The 17,994-nt window shown below is 54.0% G+C and overlaps 1 protein-coding gene across 10 annotated transcripts in view; it reads left to right on the top strand.

Moving 5' to 3' along the window:
- The window catches only part of aff4 (AF4/FMR2 family, member 4), a 37,444-nt gene that overhangs the window by 15,203 nt on the left and 4,247 nt on the right, over positions 1-17,994 (top strand). For 5 of the 10 annotated variants that reach the window (XM_064349879.1, XM_064349885.1, XM_064349880.1 and 2 more), the window contains 18 exons: positions 4,789-5,637; positions 5,889-5,933; positions 6,262-6,348; positions 6,738-6,774; positions 6,967-7,036; positions 7,548-7,640; positions 8,726-8,891; positions 9,604-10,473; positions 11,502-11,587; positions 11,968-12,208; positions 13,078-13,175; positions 13,601-13,633; positions 13,729-13,792; positions 14,496-14,632; positions 15,993-16,064; positions 16,478-16,571; positions 17,065-17,108; positions 17,474-17,691. In XM_064349879.1, the coding sequence (XP_064205949.1) occupies positions 4,789-5,637; positions 5,889-5,933; positions 6,262-6,348; positions 6,738-6,774; positions 6,967-7,036; positions 7,548-7,640; positions 8,726-8,891; positions 9,604-10,473; positions 11,502-11,587; positions 11,968-12,208; positions 13,078-13,175; positions 13,601-13,633; positions 13,729-13,792; positions 14,496-14,632; positions 15,993-16,064; positions 16,478-16,571; positions 17,065-17,108; positions 17,474-17,691 (3,304 nt within the window). The remainder of the gene's footprint in view (positions 1-4,788; positions 5,638-5,888; positions 5,934-6,261; positions 6,349-6,737; positions 6,775-6,966; positions 7,037-7,547; positions 7,641-8,725; positions 8,892-9,603; positions 10,474-11,501; positions 11,588-11,967; positions 12,209-13,077; positions 13,176-13,600; positions 13,634-13,728; positions 13,793-14,495; positions 14,633-15,992; positions 16,065-16,477; positions 16,572-17,064; positions 17,109-17,473; positions 17,692-17,994) is intronic. The other 5 variants (XM_064349883.1, XM_064349886.1, XM_064349878.1 and 2 more) reach the window with 4 other exon arrangements.

Raw genomic sequence — 17,994 nt, 5'->3', positions numbered from 1 at the left:
GTGTGTTTGCATTGGACAGTGGCAGGGGAATGCTGAGGTAAGTGTGCTTTTAGGGGTAAATACAGCAGGTGTGCTTTTTTTCCAGCAGAATATGAGATACAAACTGTGGCGAAGCTCTGCGCTGACAGTCACTGTCCATCCCATAAATACTTTCACCTTAACTCCTTACATTACCGCATTTGCGCACCTCTGCCCCCCCCCCCCCCCCCCCCAGTTTATGAGGTAAGTACACGGTGCCAGTCCCTCTGCTTACTCAGATTCCCTCCCTCCTATGTTGTATTTTGCTAGTTTTCTTGCAGCTGAAAGCATCCATGGTGACAGCCCGCTAGCGAAATGCATGTGAAATGGATGTATATGAGATTCCCCTTGAGTTAGCACCCCAGCTGGGCATCGGGCCTTTTGAGTAGTTGCCTGTCGGTAATGTCTGTGGCTTCTGAGATTCCCCATCCTCCTTCGGAGACCTGTCCTTTGGCCCGGTCTTGTTAAGGGAAATCATCTGTCAGTGTTTGAAGAGCAGTCCATGTTTGCTCAGAGCAGTGTGGTCAGGTAGCCCCTCCCCCTCCCCTCCCCTCTACAGTAGTAATGGTTAAGAGGATTGCCCCTCCCCCCACCCCAACCCCCACCTCTCAGGCCCCTGCTTAACCTCTGATGTGGGCTAACCTTAAGCAGAGGTAAGTGGTTGCCGTGGGTGATAGAGGGCTCGTCAGAGGAAGTGGTCTGGAATGAGTCCTGACAGAGAGCTGAAGCTCAGGGTTCAGAGGTGAGTGTTGCCCTGCAGCCTGCCTGTCTCTCTCCGTCTCTCCCAGAGGAGGACCAGGGCCACCCACTGTCCATGAGGCAAGGGACCCTGTGCTCCCCCCCCCCCCCCACCGTCCACTTTCCACTATAAGGTGGCCCTAGCCTTAGCTTCTTGGTAGATTTCCAGTATTCTGTTTCATCATTAATTCTTTTTGTTGTTGAGCCAACTGAAGAACTTAATGTTAAGATGTCTGGAAGGTGGAAGTATCACAAGGTTTTTTTTTTTGGCAACGTTACAGGAACGGTACATTAACGCTGACCGACCGACCAGTTGCACACGCACACTGTGTCCACATCCCCCTTCAAACATTTATTTTTGCTTAATGTTCCTTCTTCTCCCCTCTGCCAACAACGTTGGTAATTGATTATTAAACATCCTACTGATGGCTAAGCTAACTACATTACAGAAAGTGCAGGCAGCTGTAGAATTTGTTTTTTTTACTGCACTGCAAGAATGAGAAGCAATCTGACACCGTTTTTCCCTTTTCCATAAGTAAATTGAAACCGTAAGACCTCGATTTCCCCCTCCCTTGCTTATAGCGCTGAGACAGCATGTCCCCCTCCTCCCACATCTGATTCCTATGACGCCTGAAGAAATCCAGACTCTTCAGTGGAAGCCCAGCTAGGCCAGGTCCGCTAAGCCTGGCTTGGCATGGCTCAGCATGGTTTGGCTCTGCTTGGCACGGCTCGGCACGGCTTGGCTTTGCTTGGCACGGCTCGGCACGGCTTGGCTCTGCTTGGCTCGGCACGGTTCCGTCAGTGCCGCAGGGGTGTCAGATTTTGGATGTGACCTCTGCATGCTAACCCGTATGATTTTTATATAGGGTTTCACAGCTTACGAACAGGGCCTACTGCTCTGGGCTGCCGTACTGCTCCTGTGCTGCGGTTAGCCTGACACAGTGTAACAGTTTACCCCCTGAGCCCCATCGTGGGGTCCATTTCAAATAGTCTGGCTCGGGGCTGGGGGGGTCCCGGAGGAGCGCGTCCTGGCTAAGCCTCCCGGCTTAGTCTCCTCACTGCTTTATTTAGCCGAGTTTAGGCAATAAATCTATGGAGAGAAAACGGGCAACAGATGGGACATTGTGTTCAGTGAGAGGGGCGAACGTCCCTCACTCATCTAATCTTAAAAAAAAAAAAATGTTAGAAAGTTTTGGACTCCTTTGCCGATTTCTCGTTGTTGTACGCGCTCGCTGAGCTGTGCGGCTCGTAATTTTTTTGTCTTTCTAAGTTCTTTGGCCGACAGCGCACGCCGGACTAGCCAAAAATCAGACGTTGTAAAATTTCAGAGGAAATATGAGATTTGACTGTGTAATCCCCTTTTTTAAAAAAAAAAAAGAAAAAAGAAAGAGAGAGAGAGAAGTTGATTTTATTGGGCCCCAGATTAGTCATAGCACCCTAAAAAAAAACAGGGAACGAGTAATGTGATTGGCTACTCTTCCATGACTCATTTCCTCTTCCTTTCCTGTTCCATTTCAGGGGAGGTCATGACGGTGCCATATACACCAGTCAGCGATAGATTTTCAAGTCTGTAAATTTTTTTTTTCCTTTAAATATAAAAATGATTTTTAATTCATCGCTTCAAAAAGCCCCTTGGAAATGTCGATTGCTGGCCAAAAGGTCCAAAGTAAGGAGTGTTTTCCGCTACCCACCCAAAGCCCTTATCTGAGGTTGCTTTTGAGATAATGGATGGAGTATTTTTGGTGGGGTGAGATTTTTGGTACAGTAATTCCGATGCATGGCAGCACAGTTCTTGCATTTTGAGTCTCGGTTGTTGGGGCAGTGGTCAGGAACAATGGCTCATTCCCATTGTCCATGTGTAAAAAAAATTTTAGGCGCCCCCTAGCAGTCTGCCACATTAATTAAGCCTGAGGACAGAAGTGTTGCCGAAATCCCCTCAAAACCCCGCAGAGCTTTGCTGTAGGTTTCTCAGATTGGGCTGTCCCTGAAGCAGCCTTTCCCCAGAGGTACTGCCCCCCGAAGGGCCGGGGGAAACAGCTCACTCTGTGAATCGCCCTCTTGAGTAATCTCATTCCCTCAAGGTGTTTTTTAAATCGGTTTCAAACGTAACCAAAGCATTTCCTGTAGAAGGGCTGCGTGTCCAGGCAAATTCACATTTCGTGGCGCGGTGTGGTAAGAATTTCTCTAAAAAAAAAAAAACTTATGTTAGCTAAGAATAAAATAAAATGAGCATCAATCGCTTTAGTTCTGATTGCACAGTTTAATAATCTCACAGTGTTTTAAAAACGGTGGGGGGTGCGTTGTTTTAGTGTATTATTTAGTGTTTTATGCCGTTCCTTTGGAGAAACCCGGCCGGTTGGAGGCTGTGAGGTTGTGGCAGGCTGTGAGGTAGGTTGTTGGAGGCTGTGAGGTTGTGGCAGGCTGTGAGGTAGGTTGTTGGAGGCTGTGGTGTTGACGAGGTGTTAAGTTGTTGAGGCTGTGAGGTTGTGCAGGCTGTGAGGTAGTTGTGGGAGGCTGGGGAGGTTGTTGCAGGCGTGAGAGTTGTGGCAGGCTGTGAGGTGTGTTGAGGCTGTGAGGTTGTTGAGGCTGTGAGGTTGTGGCAGGCTGTGAGGTAGGTTGTTGGAGGCTGTGAGGTTGTGGCAGAGCTTGTTGAGGTTGAGGTTGTTGCAGGCTGTGAGGTAGGTTGTTGGAGGCTGTGAGGTTGTTGGAGGCTGTGAGGTTGTGGCAGGCTGTGAGGTAGGTTGTTGGAGGCTGTGAGGTTGTGGCAGGCTGTGAGGTAGGTTGTTGGAGGCTGTGAGGTTGTGGCAGGCTGTGAGGTAGGTTGTTGGAGGCTGTGAGGTTGTGGCAGGCTGTGAGGTAGGTTGTTGGAGGCTGTGAGGTTTGTGGAGGGGCTGTGAGGTAGGTTGTTGGAGGCTGTGAGGTGTGGCAGGCTGTGAGGTAGGTTGTTGGAGGCTGTGAGGTTTGAGCTGTGAGGAGGTTGTTGGAGGCTGTGAGGTTGTGGCAGGCTGTGGGTAGGTTGTTGGAGGCTGTGAGGTTGTGGCAGGCTGTGAGGTAGGTTGTTGAGCTGTGAGGTGGCGCTGGAGTAGGTTGTTGAGGCTGTGAGGTTGTGGCAGGCTGTGAGGTAGGTTGTTGGAGGCTGTGAGGTTGTGGCAGGCTGTGAGGTAGGTTGTTGGAGGCTGTGAGGTTGTGGCAGGCTGTGAGGTAGGTTGTTGGAGGCTGTGAGGTTGTTGGAGGCTGTGAGGTTGTGGCAGGCTGTGAGGTAGGTTGTTGGAGGCTGTGAGGTAGGTTGTGGCAGGCTGTGAGGTTGTGGCAGGCTGTGAGGTAGGTTGTTGGAGGCTGTGAGGTTGTGGCAGGCTGTGAGGTAGGTTGTTGGAGGCTGTGAGGTTGTGGCAGGCTGTGAGGTAGGTTGTTGCAGGCTGTGAGGTAGGTTGTTGGAGGCTGTGAGGTTGTTGGAGGCTGTGAGGTTGTGGCAGGCTGTGAGGTAGGTTGTTGGAGGCTGTGAGGTAGGTTGTTGCAGGCTGTGAGGTAGGTTGTTGCAGGCTGTGAGGTTTACTGAAGCGAGAGGACGGGTGGACGAGGCGGTGGCCGTGTACGTTCTGCTCGCGGCCGCGGGGAGAGACGGCTCCTCCTCTGCGGCCGCGTTGCACACGCACACACAACCAATTGGATTCTATTACCCTGCCTCCTCCGTTACCTGGGAGGACCACCTGCGTCCGCCAGGAGCCTCGCGGGTGCTTCCCCCGCCTTGGCTGCTCGCTCGTCTGCTACGGGACTCCTGGGAGGAGCCCGCGAGGCCCGTGAATTAAAAAAAAAAAAAAAAGTTGGCCCTCGTTCGTTTAGTTCAGTAAAAAAAAAAAAAAAACGCAGGATGTTATCCTTCTCTCTCTGCGCCCCCAACCTCCCCCCCCCCTCATTTTTGTGTGATATGGCACCCTGTTGCTTACTGTGATTCCTGTACCCTGCCAATAACGCCCCCCTCCTTCCCCTCCCCCCCCCCCCCCCCCCCCCCTTTGTGTCTCCCGCTGCCCTCAGTCCAGTAAGGAAGACAAGCTTTCTAGCCGTATTCAGAGCATGCTGGGTAACTACGACGAGATGGAGAAAGAGCTGATCAGCGAAACCACTCTACCCAAACTCGGCGTCGTCTCCAAGGCCCCCGGCTCCTCGTCCTCGGAGGACAAGTCGGGACAGTCCCTGTTCGGGGACCAGCAGCGAGGTAGCGGCGGCGGCGGCAGCGGCCAGAGCAGTAAATGGACTCCCGTCGGCCCGGCCGCCGGCAGCTCCTCCCAGTCTCAGAAGCGTTCGTCGGGCCTGCAGGGTGGCCACGGCGGCAGCCAGCGGTCCAGCGCCGGCAGCGGCAGTGGCGGCCAGCGGCACGAGCGGGACTACGGCGGCAGCAGTAAGAAGTCGAGCAAGCATGGCTCGGACCACTCCAAGTCGTCCTCGCACTCCTCCAGCCCCGCCAAGGGCTCGCTGAGCGCGGGGCACTCACGGGCACACGCGGCGGCGGCGGCCGCCGGCGAGCACCACGGCAAGGAGCGCTACCGCAAGTCGCCGCACGAGCGGGAGGCCAGCTGGGACTCGCCGTCGCGCGTGCACACCTCGTCCTTCCCCGGCGGCGGCGGCGGCGGGGGGGGCGGGGGGCAGCACTCCGGCCAGGCCTTCCCGCCCTCGCTCATGTCCAAGCCCAGCTCCATGCTGCAGAAGCCCACCGCCTACGTGCGCCCCATGGACGGCCAGGAGACCGTCGAGCCCCGCACCTCGTCCGACGGCTACGGCGGCCAGTCCCACGGCGGCCCGGGCGGCGCCGGCGGCGTCGGGGAGATGAAGTCCAGCAGCAAGGCCTCCCTCGCCAAGCTCAAAATCCCCTCACAGCCCCTAGAGGTAGGAGCCGGTATTACACACAGAGCGCTGCACTATTCTCCCATTTCCCCTGAATGGCCCATTTGTCCAAGTAGCATTTTTTAGCATATTACACGTGTATATGTACATTTTTATTCATCAAAAAAGTTGACACCAGAAAATTCCTTTTAAATGTCTGGAACTGTGTTTTTAACCTAATTGTACGGTGCTAGAGAGCCTTTCACCTTGCTGTGGGATGTTTTTTTCATTTGTATGCGGTTTGGTTTTTGCAGGCGTCCATGTCCGGCGAAGCCAACTGCGTGGATGAAATCTTAAAGGTAAGGGGTCAGGATGGTGGGCGCTGGGTTTGGGGCGGGCTTTGTGGACGGAGTCGCTGGCTTTGCAGAGGCTGCTTTTCGAAGGTTACCCGAGTCCAGAATGCTAATGTTCCACTGAACGAGAATCACCTGACCGACTTGTCGTGCCTCTGACCAAATGCTGATGTTGGAAATCGGACATGTGACATTTGCGTCGTAAAAAAAAACTGCACTGCAGCTTATGAAACCCAAGACACAGAATGTTTAGATGTCGCCGTTATTTATTACAAGCTTTGGAGACCTGCAGGTTTTGGATTTCCCCCTTTTTTTTCTTCTTCACTTCCTGTAGGAAATGACCCAGTCATGGCCGCCTCCGCTGACTGCCATTCACACTCCCTGCAAGACGGAACCGTCGAAGTTTCCCTTCCCCTCCAAGGTCAGACGGGACGGGGCGTTCTTTTCTTTCCGGAAGCCGTCCCATGACCAGCATGCTTTTATGCCTGTTCTTTTTCTTTTTTCTTTTTTTTTTTTTTTTAAAGTCAATACAAATTTTCAGAATCTAGAATACATTTTTTCTTAAAAACACTAAGCATTTTAAACACTTCTAACTGACTCCAAAACTAGTTCTCTTATTTATTGTTTGTTATTTATTATCTCTTGTTTGTGAACTCAAGGCCCCAGTGCAGGTCTAGACCAGCGGACCAGGCTGGCTGGTTTAGCCCCAGCGCTAAAGTTAGCCGGCCGCTGGTTAAAACGCGTGTGCAGCTGCAGTCATGTGTGCATCTGCCCAGCGAGGCCTAACTGAGCCCTGGTTTTTCCTTACAGGACACCCAGCACCCGAGCTACCCGACGGGGGGACACAGTAAGTTCTCCTTGCTACTCCGATGGAGCTCTGAGGACAGGGCGCCTAGCGCCCGGGCTCTCAGGTTACTTTTGCTGGGGGATTATTTGTCTTCCTGTTCTTCAGTTTCTAAGCTCTCTCTCTCTCTCTCTCTCTCTCCTTCTTTCTCTCTCCCTCTCTCCGCTCCTCCCCCCCCCCCCAATCCACTTTCAGAGAGGTACGTTTCATCGAAGACGTCCTCAAACAGCCACCAGCCCAAACCGTGCGAGGCCGAGCAAGCCAAGTAAGTACCGTCCCTCTCCCGCCACTTCCCCAGGAACGCTGCGATTCGTTCTCGTCGCTGAACGCTTCAGGTCGTTACAGGCCATCCAAGCTAATGCCCCCACGTGCATCATTCCCTTCTACATCACAAATCATTCCTTTCTTTAACCCTTTGAGGTGTGAGGTCACAAACAGGTGGTCAGCACGTTCTTAACCGAGCATTCTGATGCTGATGTCACAGTCACTCTCCGGTGACCGGGAGCAGCGGAGTTCTGGAACACTGACTTGGAATTTTGAAGAAAGAAAAAAAACATTCCAGAAAAGAAACCCAGTTCTTCAAAAGGGTTAATTTGAAATGCTATTTTGTGAAGATGAGCCCTGTTACCATCGCGCCCGGCTGGGCTGCTCTGATTTTATCTGCTCGGATAAAGACCACATCAGCGTGAGTTCTGCTGGGACTGCAGTGCCCTGCTTGTGTATGTCATTTGATTCCCTTTTTTTCTTTCTTTCTTCATTTCCTTTTTCTTTTGTAGCATGTTGGAAAATGACCTGAAAATCAGCAGCAGCGAGGACAGCGACGGGGAACCCGATTCTGTGAAAAACCCCTCGAGAAACCCCTCGGCCAGGTACATCCCCACCCCCCCTCGCCCAAAACCCCTCCCCCCAGCAGTGTCATGAAACAGTTGGGTATATTCTAATCGGCCTGATTAACGAGTCTCAGTGCCATCGCTCATATCGGCCTGTAGAGACTGATACAGGCCGCCTGATTGCATGCGGTTGACAGGGCTGATGATGTTAGTTCCGGCAGGTCCTCTTCCACGGGACACCCCGCACATTTGCCCCTGCCCCGCTGCTTGTTTTGGCTCGTGACGAAGCCGGGTGAGCGGGCGAGGGGGCGAGGGAGCGTTCCTCCACACAGCTGCGCACGGAGGGGTGTGCCTGTGCCATTAGAACTCAGGGAGGTCTTGTGCAACGGTGTCCTGCCTCCATTAAGCTACAGGATGCAGCTTAATTTAGCAAGAAAAGCGCCACGTTTGTAGAAACGTGTGAGGAAGGGTTCCCTCAACTATGAGTTTATGACAGCTGTGAAAGTCACGAGGAAGGCTTCTCTCCACCTAATTTGGTCAGACTGCAAAAACCCGGGTTGGGTCGCCCAGTGCCTGGAGCATGAATCCACTCCAGGTGTCACAAGAAGCCGGTTGGTGTATTTCAGGGATCTCTAACTCAAATCCTGGGGGGCTGTTGTGTGTCTGCTGGTTTCTAATGTGTTCCTGCACTTGAGTGCGTAATGCAAGTCATTGATTGGCTAAAGAGTCTTCTCACCTTGTCTCCAAGCCCAAAAACTTCTGCTGTTTGGAAAGAAATTGCCAAAAAAAAACCTGCAAAGACTGTGGCCCTCTAGAACTGGCGTTTGAGACCCCTGGAGTTTGAGAACCCCTTGAGTTTGAGACCCCTTGAATTTGAGACCGCTGCAGTTTGAGACCCCTGGTGTACGCACCTGCCAGTGTACACAACCGCTGGTACTAAAACCCAGAATGGCGCACACTGCTACACATCAGCGCCCTCCCCAGCCTGTAACCCAGTTCTGATGCCCGTGATGGCTAATACGCCATTTCCTTTCCGCTTGTAGTTTGTTCTGGTGTCGGTCTGTCCCGCTGCCTAGCTGAGCATTGACTGTCGTTCCGTCCGTCCATCTTGTCTGTCGCCGCAGCAACAACAGCAACAACAGCGAGGGGGCGGAGCACTCGCGGGAGGACTCGAGCAGCCACAGCGGCTCGGAGAGCAGCTCGGGCTCGGACAGCGAGAGCGAGAGCAGCTCCAGCGACAGTGAGGCCAACGAGCCGCCGCGCGCCGTGTCCCCTGAGGTGGGGTTTAAAGTTAAGAGGGTTTTAACCTTTCTAACCTCGCTCTCGCTCCGGTCTGCGTGTGTGTGTGTGTGTGTGTGTGTGTGTGTGAGAGAGTGTGTGTGTGTGTGTGTGTGTGTGTGTGTGTGTGTGAGAGAGTGTGTGTGTGTGTGCGTGCGTGTGTGTGCGTGCGTGTGTGTGCGTGTGTGTGTGTGCGTGTGTGTGCGTGTGTGTGCGTGTGTGCGCGTGTGCGTGCGTGCGTGCGTGCGTGAGACAGACCCGCTAGGGAGGAGCAAGCAAAGGGGCGCCACCTGCTGGCCGTTCCTATTTGTGTCAGGTTGTTTGGTGGTGGGTTTTTTTTTTTTTTAACCCTGCCCCTCCCCTACCCCTCCCCTAGTCCCTCCCCCTACTCCTCCCCTAGTCCCTCCCCCTACCCCTCCCCCTACTCCTCCCCTAGTCCCTCCCCCTACTCCTCCCCTAGTCCTTCCCCCTACTCCTCCCCTAGTCCCTCCCCCTACCCCTCCCCTAGTCCCTCCCCCTACTCCTCCCCTAGTCCCTCCCCCTGCCCCTTAGTCCCTCTCCCTACCGTAGTCCCTCCCCCTTCACTGCCCCTTGCAACGTCGATGAGGTCAGTCAGTCGGTCGCTTTAATAAACGAAACGCTCTTAATAAACGAAAACCTCCAAATGAACGGAAACCTCCGGTCGATCGCTAATTCCGCTTCCCCCGCTTTCGTCCTCCTTCAGCCCGAGCCGCCGACGGCCAACAAGTGGCAGCTGGACAACTGGCTCCACATCGTCAACAAGTTCTCCCCGGCCTCCCCGGTGGACAGCAGCAGCGCTCCCGCCAAGTACAAGAAGGACGGCTCGGGGAAGGGCTACGGCGGCCAGGGGGGGTCCAAAGAGTCGGGCTCGTCCGGGCCGGGGAGGGACCTGCGGGCCACCCAGAAGGGCTCGGAGAGCGGGCGGGGCCGACAGAAGTCCCCCGCCCAGAGCGAGGGGGGGGCCGCCCCGCGCAGGACGGTGGGCAAGAAGCAGCCCAAAAAGCCCGAGAAGCCCCCCGTGGTGGAGGAGCCCAAGGGGGGGCTGAAGGTGGAGAGCGAGCCCCCCCCGGAAATCCCCCCGCACCAGCCCAAGGCCGCCACCAAGGGCTCCCGGAAACCCAGCATCAAGAAGGAGCCCAAGTCGTCGCCCCGGCCCGCCGCGGACAAGCGCAAGGCCCCCAAGACGCCCAGCAAGAACCCGCAGAAGTCGCGCGAGTTCGTGGAGACGGACTCCTCGTCCTCGGGCTCGGAGGGCGGCGACAGCATCCCGTCGTCCTCGCAGACGCCCAGGTACGCGGAGAGCATCCGCACGCCCGTCTGCATCTTCTCCCCCATGGAGGAGAAGGGGCTGATCTCGCCGCTCAGCGAGCCCGAGGAGCGCTTCCCCGCCCGCCAGCAGGTGCTGGTGGTGAAGATCGACCTGCGGCTGCTGTCGCGCGTGCCGGGGCGCTCCTTCCGGGACCTGGACCCGCAGCCCAAGCCCGACCGGGACGGGCCCCTGGAGCGCGACGGGAAGGACTTCGGGGAGAAGCCGTCCGGCGAGAAGCTGTCCAAGGGCAAGAGGAAGCCCAAGGTGAGCCAATCCGCCGGCTCCTCTGTCTCTCTTACTCCTCCGCCTGTCATCCCTCGCTTCTACTCCTCCACCTGTCATCCCTCGCTTCTACTCCTCTACCTGTCATCCCTCGCTTTTACTCGTCTACCTGTCATCCCTCGCTTTTACTCCTCTGACTTTCATCCCTCGCTTTTACTCCTCTGACTTTCATCCCTCGTTTTTACTCCTCTACCTGTCATCCCTCGCTTTTACTCCTCTACCTGTCATCCCTCGCTTTTACACCTCCGCCTTTCATCCCTCGCTTCTACTCCTCTACCTGTCATCCCTTGCTTTTACTTCTCTACCTGTCATCCCTTGCTTTTTCACCTCCGCCCTTCTTCCCTCGCTTTTACTTCTCCGCCCTTCATCCCTTGCTTTTTCACCTCCGCCCTTCTTCCCTCGCTTTTACTCCTCCGCCCTTCATCCCTCGCTTTTTCACCTCTGCCCTTCATCCCTCGCTTTTACACCTCCGCCTTTCATCCTTCACTTTTACTCCTCTGCCTTTCATCCCTCTCTTTTAGGCCTGGATTTAATGGTCATCCAGGCGAAAACTTTTACAGGTTTACTCCACATCACAGTACCTATGATTACTGCCTCTTGGATATTTTAAAGTAGGGTGTTAGGAGTGAGCACTTGAGTTGTGTAAAGCCATTTCTGTTGCTTCCCATGAGTACAAATACATGTATTTACAAAATACAAGAAAGAGAAACAAAGAAATGTAAAACAGGCTACCTGTCTATAATGTGGTCTGTGTAAAGCATTTTGTAAATTGAGTCTATAATGTCAGCAGAATTGTAGGTTATTTGGCCTTGTTGAATGCTGGCTTATTTATTTATGAGTTTGCAGCAATAGCAGTGTTCCCTCTCTGTGTTACGGCTCTGTAAATAGCCTCTAAACATCCTCCATAGCCCGTTCTTTCACTAAATGACCTCGTTCTCCTGAAACAAGCCGTGGTTTTGAAGACGGGGAAAAAAAATTAAAATGGCGGCGTGCGCCGTGTTCGTCCGCAGAACGAAGACGATGGTGTGAAGAGCGAGAGCAAGAAGCCGCGGCTGGAGGAGAAGGGCGCGTCGCACCACAAGTCCAGCAGCAAAGAGTGAGGCCCCGCCCTTTATTACTCTATTCATCTTTATTTGGCTTTATTGCATTTTAGTCCTTTTCGCTTTCACGGCCAAGGAAGGGACGGCAGTGTAGTACAATGGGTAAGGAGCTAGCCTTGTAACCTGAAGGTCACAGGTTGGACTCAATGCTTGGACACTGCCGTTGTACCCTTGAGCATGGCACCCAACCTGCATTGCTTCAGTATATATCCAGCTGTGTAAATGGATGCAGTGTAAATGCTGTGTAAAAGTTGTGTGAGTCTCTCTGGATAAGAGCGTCTGCTAAATGCCTGTAATGTGAAGCTCTAGGCCCTTTGATAACCAGCCTTGACCGGTTTGTTCCCGTTTTCTCTTTCCGGTTTTTTTGGGCGCGCAGGTCGTCGAAGCGCGGCTCGGAGAAGGAGAAGGAGCTGGCCCCCTCGCCGTCCATGGCGGGCCTGCAGAAGGCGCCGAAGGCGGAGCACGAGCGGCGGAAGCGCACCGCCAGCCAATCGTCGACCTCCATCTCCTCGGGCAGCGCCGGCAGCAGCAAGGACGGCGCCAAGAGCGGCGGCGGCTCCTCCTCCAAGCACCGCAAGCAGGAGGACAAGCAGGGCCGCGGCACCAAAGACGGCAAGGTGAGGAGGGGGGCGGGGGGACGACCTCCCAAAAACGTTAACCTTACCCCAGCGCTGATCAGCAATCGCTGTACAGCCCCCCCCGCCCCCCCCCCACCCCACAAACAAAAACACAAAGCTCCTCCATCACATCACCCCCTCACTCACAGCTTCAGTTAGGGGGAAAGCTGCCACAAAAAAACCACCGCTTACAGCGATCACTGTACAACTCCCCCCACAACCAAAGCGCAGTGCTTCACAAACACCCCGCTCACTCCCAGCTCCACTAAGGAGGGGGTTGGGATTACGTCCCCCCCCCCCCTCTGGGGCTGCGGGTCAGCACTGATGCTGTCGGACGCCAGACTGCGTGTCCTGTCCCAGAGGCCTCGTCTGTCACGGCGTCACCCAGCAGCCCCCTCACCCAGCGGCCCCCTCACCCAGCGGCCCCCTCACCCAACGGGTCCCTCACCCAACGGGTCCCTCACCCAGCGGCTCCCTCACCCAACGGCTGTCCGTCTGCCAGCAGCTCCCTCTGCCAGCAGCTCCCTCTGCCAGCAGCCCCCTCTGCCAGCAGCCCCCTCACCCAGTGGCTGTCCCTCTGCCAGCAGCTCCCTCTGCCAGCTCCTTCACTGGTGTAATTCCACCTTCCTTTCGTCCTCGCAACTGGAGCCTGAAGCTCTCATTACGCTCACAGTTCACTGTTGTGGTCCAACTCTTTTTTTGTTTTTTTTTGTTTTTTGGTGCAGTTTTTTTTTCCCCCGTCGCATTTAGTTTAGGAATGCAGTGCTTTGACCAAACGTTGCCACACTGACATTTCCCGTTCCAGTCAGTCTGGTTTTTTTTTTCTTTTTAAAAAAAAAAAAAATTAAAGACGGTTTGTTTGACGACAGGAGAAGAGCTCGAAGAGCGCGGATAACCACCCCCCAGCTCCGCTGCTGTCCTCGGAGTGCCTGAAGCTGCAGCGATCGAAGCTGGCGTTTGAAGACAGGTGAGCAGGGGCGGGGCCAGGGGTCGGGGGCGGTGAGGGGGCGGGGTCAGGGTCTTGATTGAAGACCACTATTGGTTAATCACTTGAATCAGGTGTCATTGTGCTGAGCTAAAACAGAAACCTGCACCCCACACAAGATTCTCCACAAGGGGGAGCTATTAGTGCTCCAGTGGCTGACACTTTTGGGGTGACACTTTCACATATTTCTGGTGATCAATCATCATATTCAATCAAATTTTATTTTGTATAGCATTTTTTACAGCAGTTGTCGCAACTGTACGCTGTACAGACAACCCTGGCCTAAACCCCCACAGGAGCAAGCCTAAGGCAACAGTGGCAATGGAAAAACTCCCTGTGGTTAGTCTAGTGTTGTCTGCTTGTGCCACAGGTTTCCCTCCACGTTAAACCACATTTTATCGTTTTAGTGCTTCAGCCAGGCTGTGGAGACGCCCCCGCAGGTAGAATACCAGGGTTAGGGTTTGGGTTCGGCTTCGTAAGAGCTCTGCCTCGCCTCACTGACACCGCGTGACCTCCTCCTCCTCCTTCGTTTCAGGGTCCACTCGGCTGACTACTACCTACAGGAGGCCAAGAAGCTAAAGCACAACGCAGATGCGCTGGTGAGAGCCCTGGAAAGATAGCCGCGAAGAAACAGCCACCGGCCGGAAGGGAGATCTCAAACCCTGATTGACAAAAATAAAAAACCCCGTCTGTCTTACAGGAAATGGCCCCTCGCACGTTGGCTGTTTGGTTTATTGAGATGTTCCAAGAAGCCTTTTTTTTTTTCTTTTTAACCCGCTGGGGGTTTTGTGTTAACTTGTCCGTGCTCTATTGAGCTGGCGGTAATGAGACTGCAGGCTTCACGGTTAACGCTGTCTGATTTTAATCTCCATTTGAACGCAGGAAAGCTAATGGAACTTTAATGGCTCGTTGTGCTGATGTCTGTTGTGTTAAAACACCTGCCTTCAGGTTAAACAGCCAACAGAGGCACCGTATTTATAAGTGCGAATGTCTCACATTGTTTATTGAAATGGTCTGCGCCTGTTTGGGGGAGACTGATTACCCACAATGCACCAGGTGCTGAGCTGAGAAGGCCGTGCTCCAGTCAGCCGTGTTCCTGTTAGAAAGTCACACTACAGGCCGTTGCGGCGTGTTGTAAATTAGAGAAAAGGACGTGTCTGCAGGCAGAATGGGCCCATTACCGCAGGTTAACCTCACGGGTCAGCGCTCTCCTAAATGATGAGGGGGCGGGTTGGGGGGGGTGGGGGTAGAGGTGTGGCCCCTCCCCTCCTGTTGACGTGACAGACGCTCTCTCTGGCGCAGATGGACAGGTTCGAGAAGGCGGTGTACTACCTGGACGCGGTGGTGTCCTTCATCGAGTGCGGGAACGCCCTGGAGAGGAGTGCCCAGGAGGCCAAGTCCCCGTTCCCCATGTACGCCGAGACCGTGGAGCTCATCAAGTAAGAGCCGCCCGCCCGCCCGCCCGCCGCTCGCTCTCCTGCTCGCCCACCCGCCACCCACTCTCCCGCTCGCTCTCCTGCTCACCCCCCCGCTTCTTACACTCCGCGGGGGTGGGGGGGGGGGTGACGGGAATGAACGAGTGCTCCAACGCCTTCTGTCCCCAGCCGGTATTTCTGAAATAGGACCTCGCTGTACCGAGCGGCTGTCTGTACAGCGAGTGAAATCGCAGGCACACGCGCTGCTGAGCTCGCTGTGCGACGCGCTGAACTGGCACAGGAGAGCAGCACGGGACTCTTTTATTTTCCACTGATCTATGCGAGACTGCTCTTTTCACCCGGCTTTGTAGTGCAGCGGTTAGGGAACCTGGGCTGGTAATCTTAACGCCTGTAATGCAGTGCAGGCTGTAGCTGTGGGGGTGTAGCAGACAGGCTGTAGCTGTCGGCTGTAGCTGTGGGGGTGTAGCAGACAGGCTGTAGCTGTCGGCTGTAGCTGTGGGGGTGTAGCAGACAGGCTGTAGCTGTTGGGCTGTAGCAGACATGCACGCGGCGCACAGTGTGGTAATGTAGCGCTTTGTTCTGCTGTAATGTGTAGTGCAGGGTGTAGCTGTTGGGGTGTAGCAGACAGGCTGTAGCTGTTGGGGTGTAGCAGCGAGGCTGTAGCTGTTGGGGTGTAGCAGACAGGCTGTAGCTGTCGGGGTATAGCTGTGGGGGTGTAGCAGACAGGCTGTAGCTGTCGGGCTGTAGCAGACGTGCATGATTGTGCAGTGTTGTAATGTAGCGCTTTGTGCTGCTGTAATGCAGTGCAGGGAGTAGCAGCGAGGCTGTAGCTGTTGGGGTGTAGCAGCGAGGCTGTAGCTGTTGGGGTGTAGCAGCGAGGCTGTAGCTGTTGGGCTGTAGCTGTTGGGGTGTAGCAGACAGGCTGTAGCTGTCGGGCTGTAGCAGACGTGCATGGTTGTGCAGTGTTGTAATGTAGCGCTTTGTGCTGCTGTAATGCAGTGCAGGGAGTAGCAGCGAGGCTGTAGCTGTCGGGGTGTAGCACACAGGCTGTAGCTGTCGGGGTGTAGCAGACAGGCTGTAGCTGTCGGGGTGTAGCACACAGGCTGTAGCTGTTGGGCTGTAGCAGACGTGCATGGTTGTGCAGTATGGTAATGTAGCGCTTTGTTCTGCTGTAATGCAGTGCAGGGTGTAGCTGTTGGGCCGTAGCAGACGTGCATGGTTGTGCAGTGTTGTAATGTAGCGCTTTGTTCTGCTGTAATGCAGTGCAGGGAGTAGCAGCGAGGCTGTAGCTGTTGGGCTGTAGCAGACGTGCACGGCACACGGTGTGGTAATGTAGCGGTTTGTGCTGCTCTGTGTGTTGCAGGTACACTATGAAGCTAAAGAGCTACATGGCTCCTGACGCTACGTCGGCCGATAAAAGGCTGGCAGTGCTGTGGTAGGTTATCCTCTCTCCCTGCTCCACACCTTTATTACCTCTGTGAGGTGCTCTACAGTGACTCGCTAACAATGCCTCTCCCTCTCTCACTCTTTCTCTGTCTCTTCCTCCCCCACCTCTGTATCTCTGTTTCTTTCTTTAACACTCTCCTCTTTATCACTCTCTCTATCTCTTTCCTCCCTTCTCTCTCTTTCTCTCCCTCCCTCTCTCACTTTTTCCTCTCTATCTCTTCCTCCCCATCTCCGTATCTCTGTTTCTGTCTTCAACTATTTCTTCTTTTTTATTGCTCTCTCTGTCTGTCTCTCTCCTCCCTCTCGCTCTCTCTCTGTCCCCCCTCTTTTGCGCTCCCTCTTTCTCTCTCCCCCTCTCCCTCTTTCTCTCTGGTCTCTCCCTCCCTCCCTCCCTCTCTCCAGTTTGCGGTGTCAGTCTCTGCTCTACCTGCGGCTCTTCAAACTGCGGAAGGAGAGCGCGCTCAAATATTCCAAAACCCTCACAGAACACTTGAAGGTGAGCCCTTTGCGAGCCGGTACTCTCCCCTGCAGCTCCACAGAGCACGCATCGCACGCTGTGCAGCTGACTCTCATTTACGGAGGTGGACAACATGGGCTGCATCTCTGGTTTTCATGCCAACCATAAGTAGCCCTCATATGTATGGCATCTGACATTTTAGCTACACTTCTTCATAAGCGCATGAATGACAGTCAGAGGCTGTTCTTGTGTCTCTATAGTAAACGTTTTGCTGTGATCTAATCTGAGTAACCAGTGTTGGTGTGTACCTCCAGTCAGCTCGTTTAGCCAGGGTAATTGGTAGACACAGAATCCAGCATTGCACGCAAGCCCTCTAGGACTGGAACTGCTCTCATAGACTGCAGTATGCTGCCTGCGGGAGTCGTTGGATGTCTTACTGATCTGATGGAGACGCTTGGCAGAATTTTTCTTGCTGTAAAAAATGTTAACCACTTCTTCCCTCCCTTCCCCACCCCCAATTTTATTTTTCTAGAATTCCTTAAGTAATACACAAGCCCCTTCTCCAGGAATGGGGAGGTAAGTTGTTTTCATTTTTCTTTCACAGTTGTGTAATTAATTGGTACAGTTGACCCCTGATCTAACTGATTTTCTTCTCTAAGTTGGTTTAGATCTTTGATTTGGGAATTCAAATTTACTGAGGTGATCCTGTGAAGACATTTGCTTTCAGGGATACCAAGGCCCCTTTTATACTACTTTACTGATCGCATGCAATGTTAATGATATTTCCTCCTGTACGAAGTCATTTTATTTGGGGCAGTGAAGCCTTTTAAGGACATTAATTGGTGCTGTAGGTAAGCGTGGGCACCCAGATTTATTCCTGGACGGGGGCCCGTTGTCCTAATCAGTGTGCATCTTCTCCCCCCCCCCCCCCCCCCCTACAGTAAAACGGCGGGCATGCCCTCCCCCGTCTCTCCCAAGCTGTCGCCCGGCAACGCAGGGAGCTACTCCTCCGGCACCTCCAACCCCAGCAGCGCCTCCTCCGTCACCATCCCCCAGCGCATACACCAGATGGCGGCCAGCTACGTCCAGGTCACCTCCAACTTCCTGTACGCCACGGAGGTGTGGGACCAAGCCGAGCAGCTGGCCAGAGAGCAGAAAGGTAACTGGCGCGAGGACTCTGTGGTTGTGTGGTTTATGGGGACCCTGTGTGTCCTTTGTGGGGAATGTGTGTGTGTCCTTTATGGGGAATGTGTGTGTTTCCTTTGTGGGGACTGTGTGTGTGTGTGTCTTTTGTGGGGACTGTGTGCATATGTATCCTATGTGGGGAATCTGTGTGTTTTTTATGGGGACTGTATGCTTTGTGGGGACTCTGCATGTGCTTTGTGGGGTCTTTGTGTCCTTATTAAAATAATATGGGTAAAATTCTCACACATTCTGTTTTTGAAGCCAGGATTTGTACCTG

This window comes from Anguilla rostrata, chromosome 9 (assembly GCF_018555375.3).
Source record: "Anguilla rostrata isolate EN2019 chromosome 9, ASM1855537v3, whole genome shotgun sequence".
NCBI lineage: Eukaryota > Metazoa > Chordata > Actinopteri > Anguilliformes > Anguillidae > Anguilla > Anguilla rostrata.
Note: the sequence above shows the minus strand (reverse complement) of the source record. Positions and strands in the feature narration are given on the sequence as shown.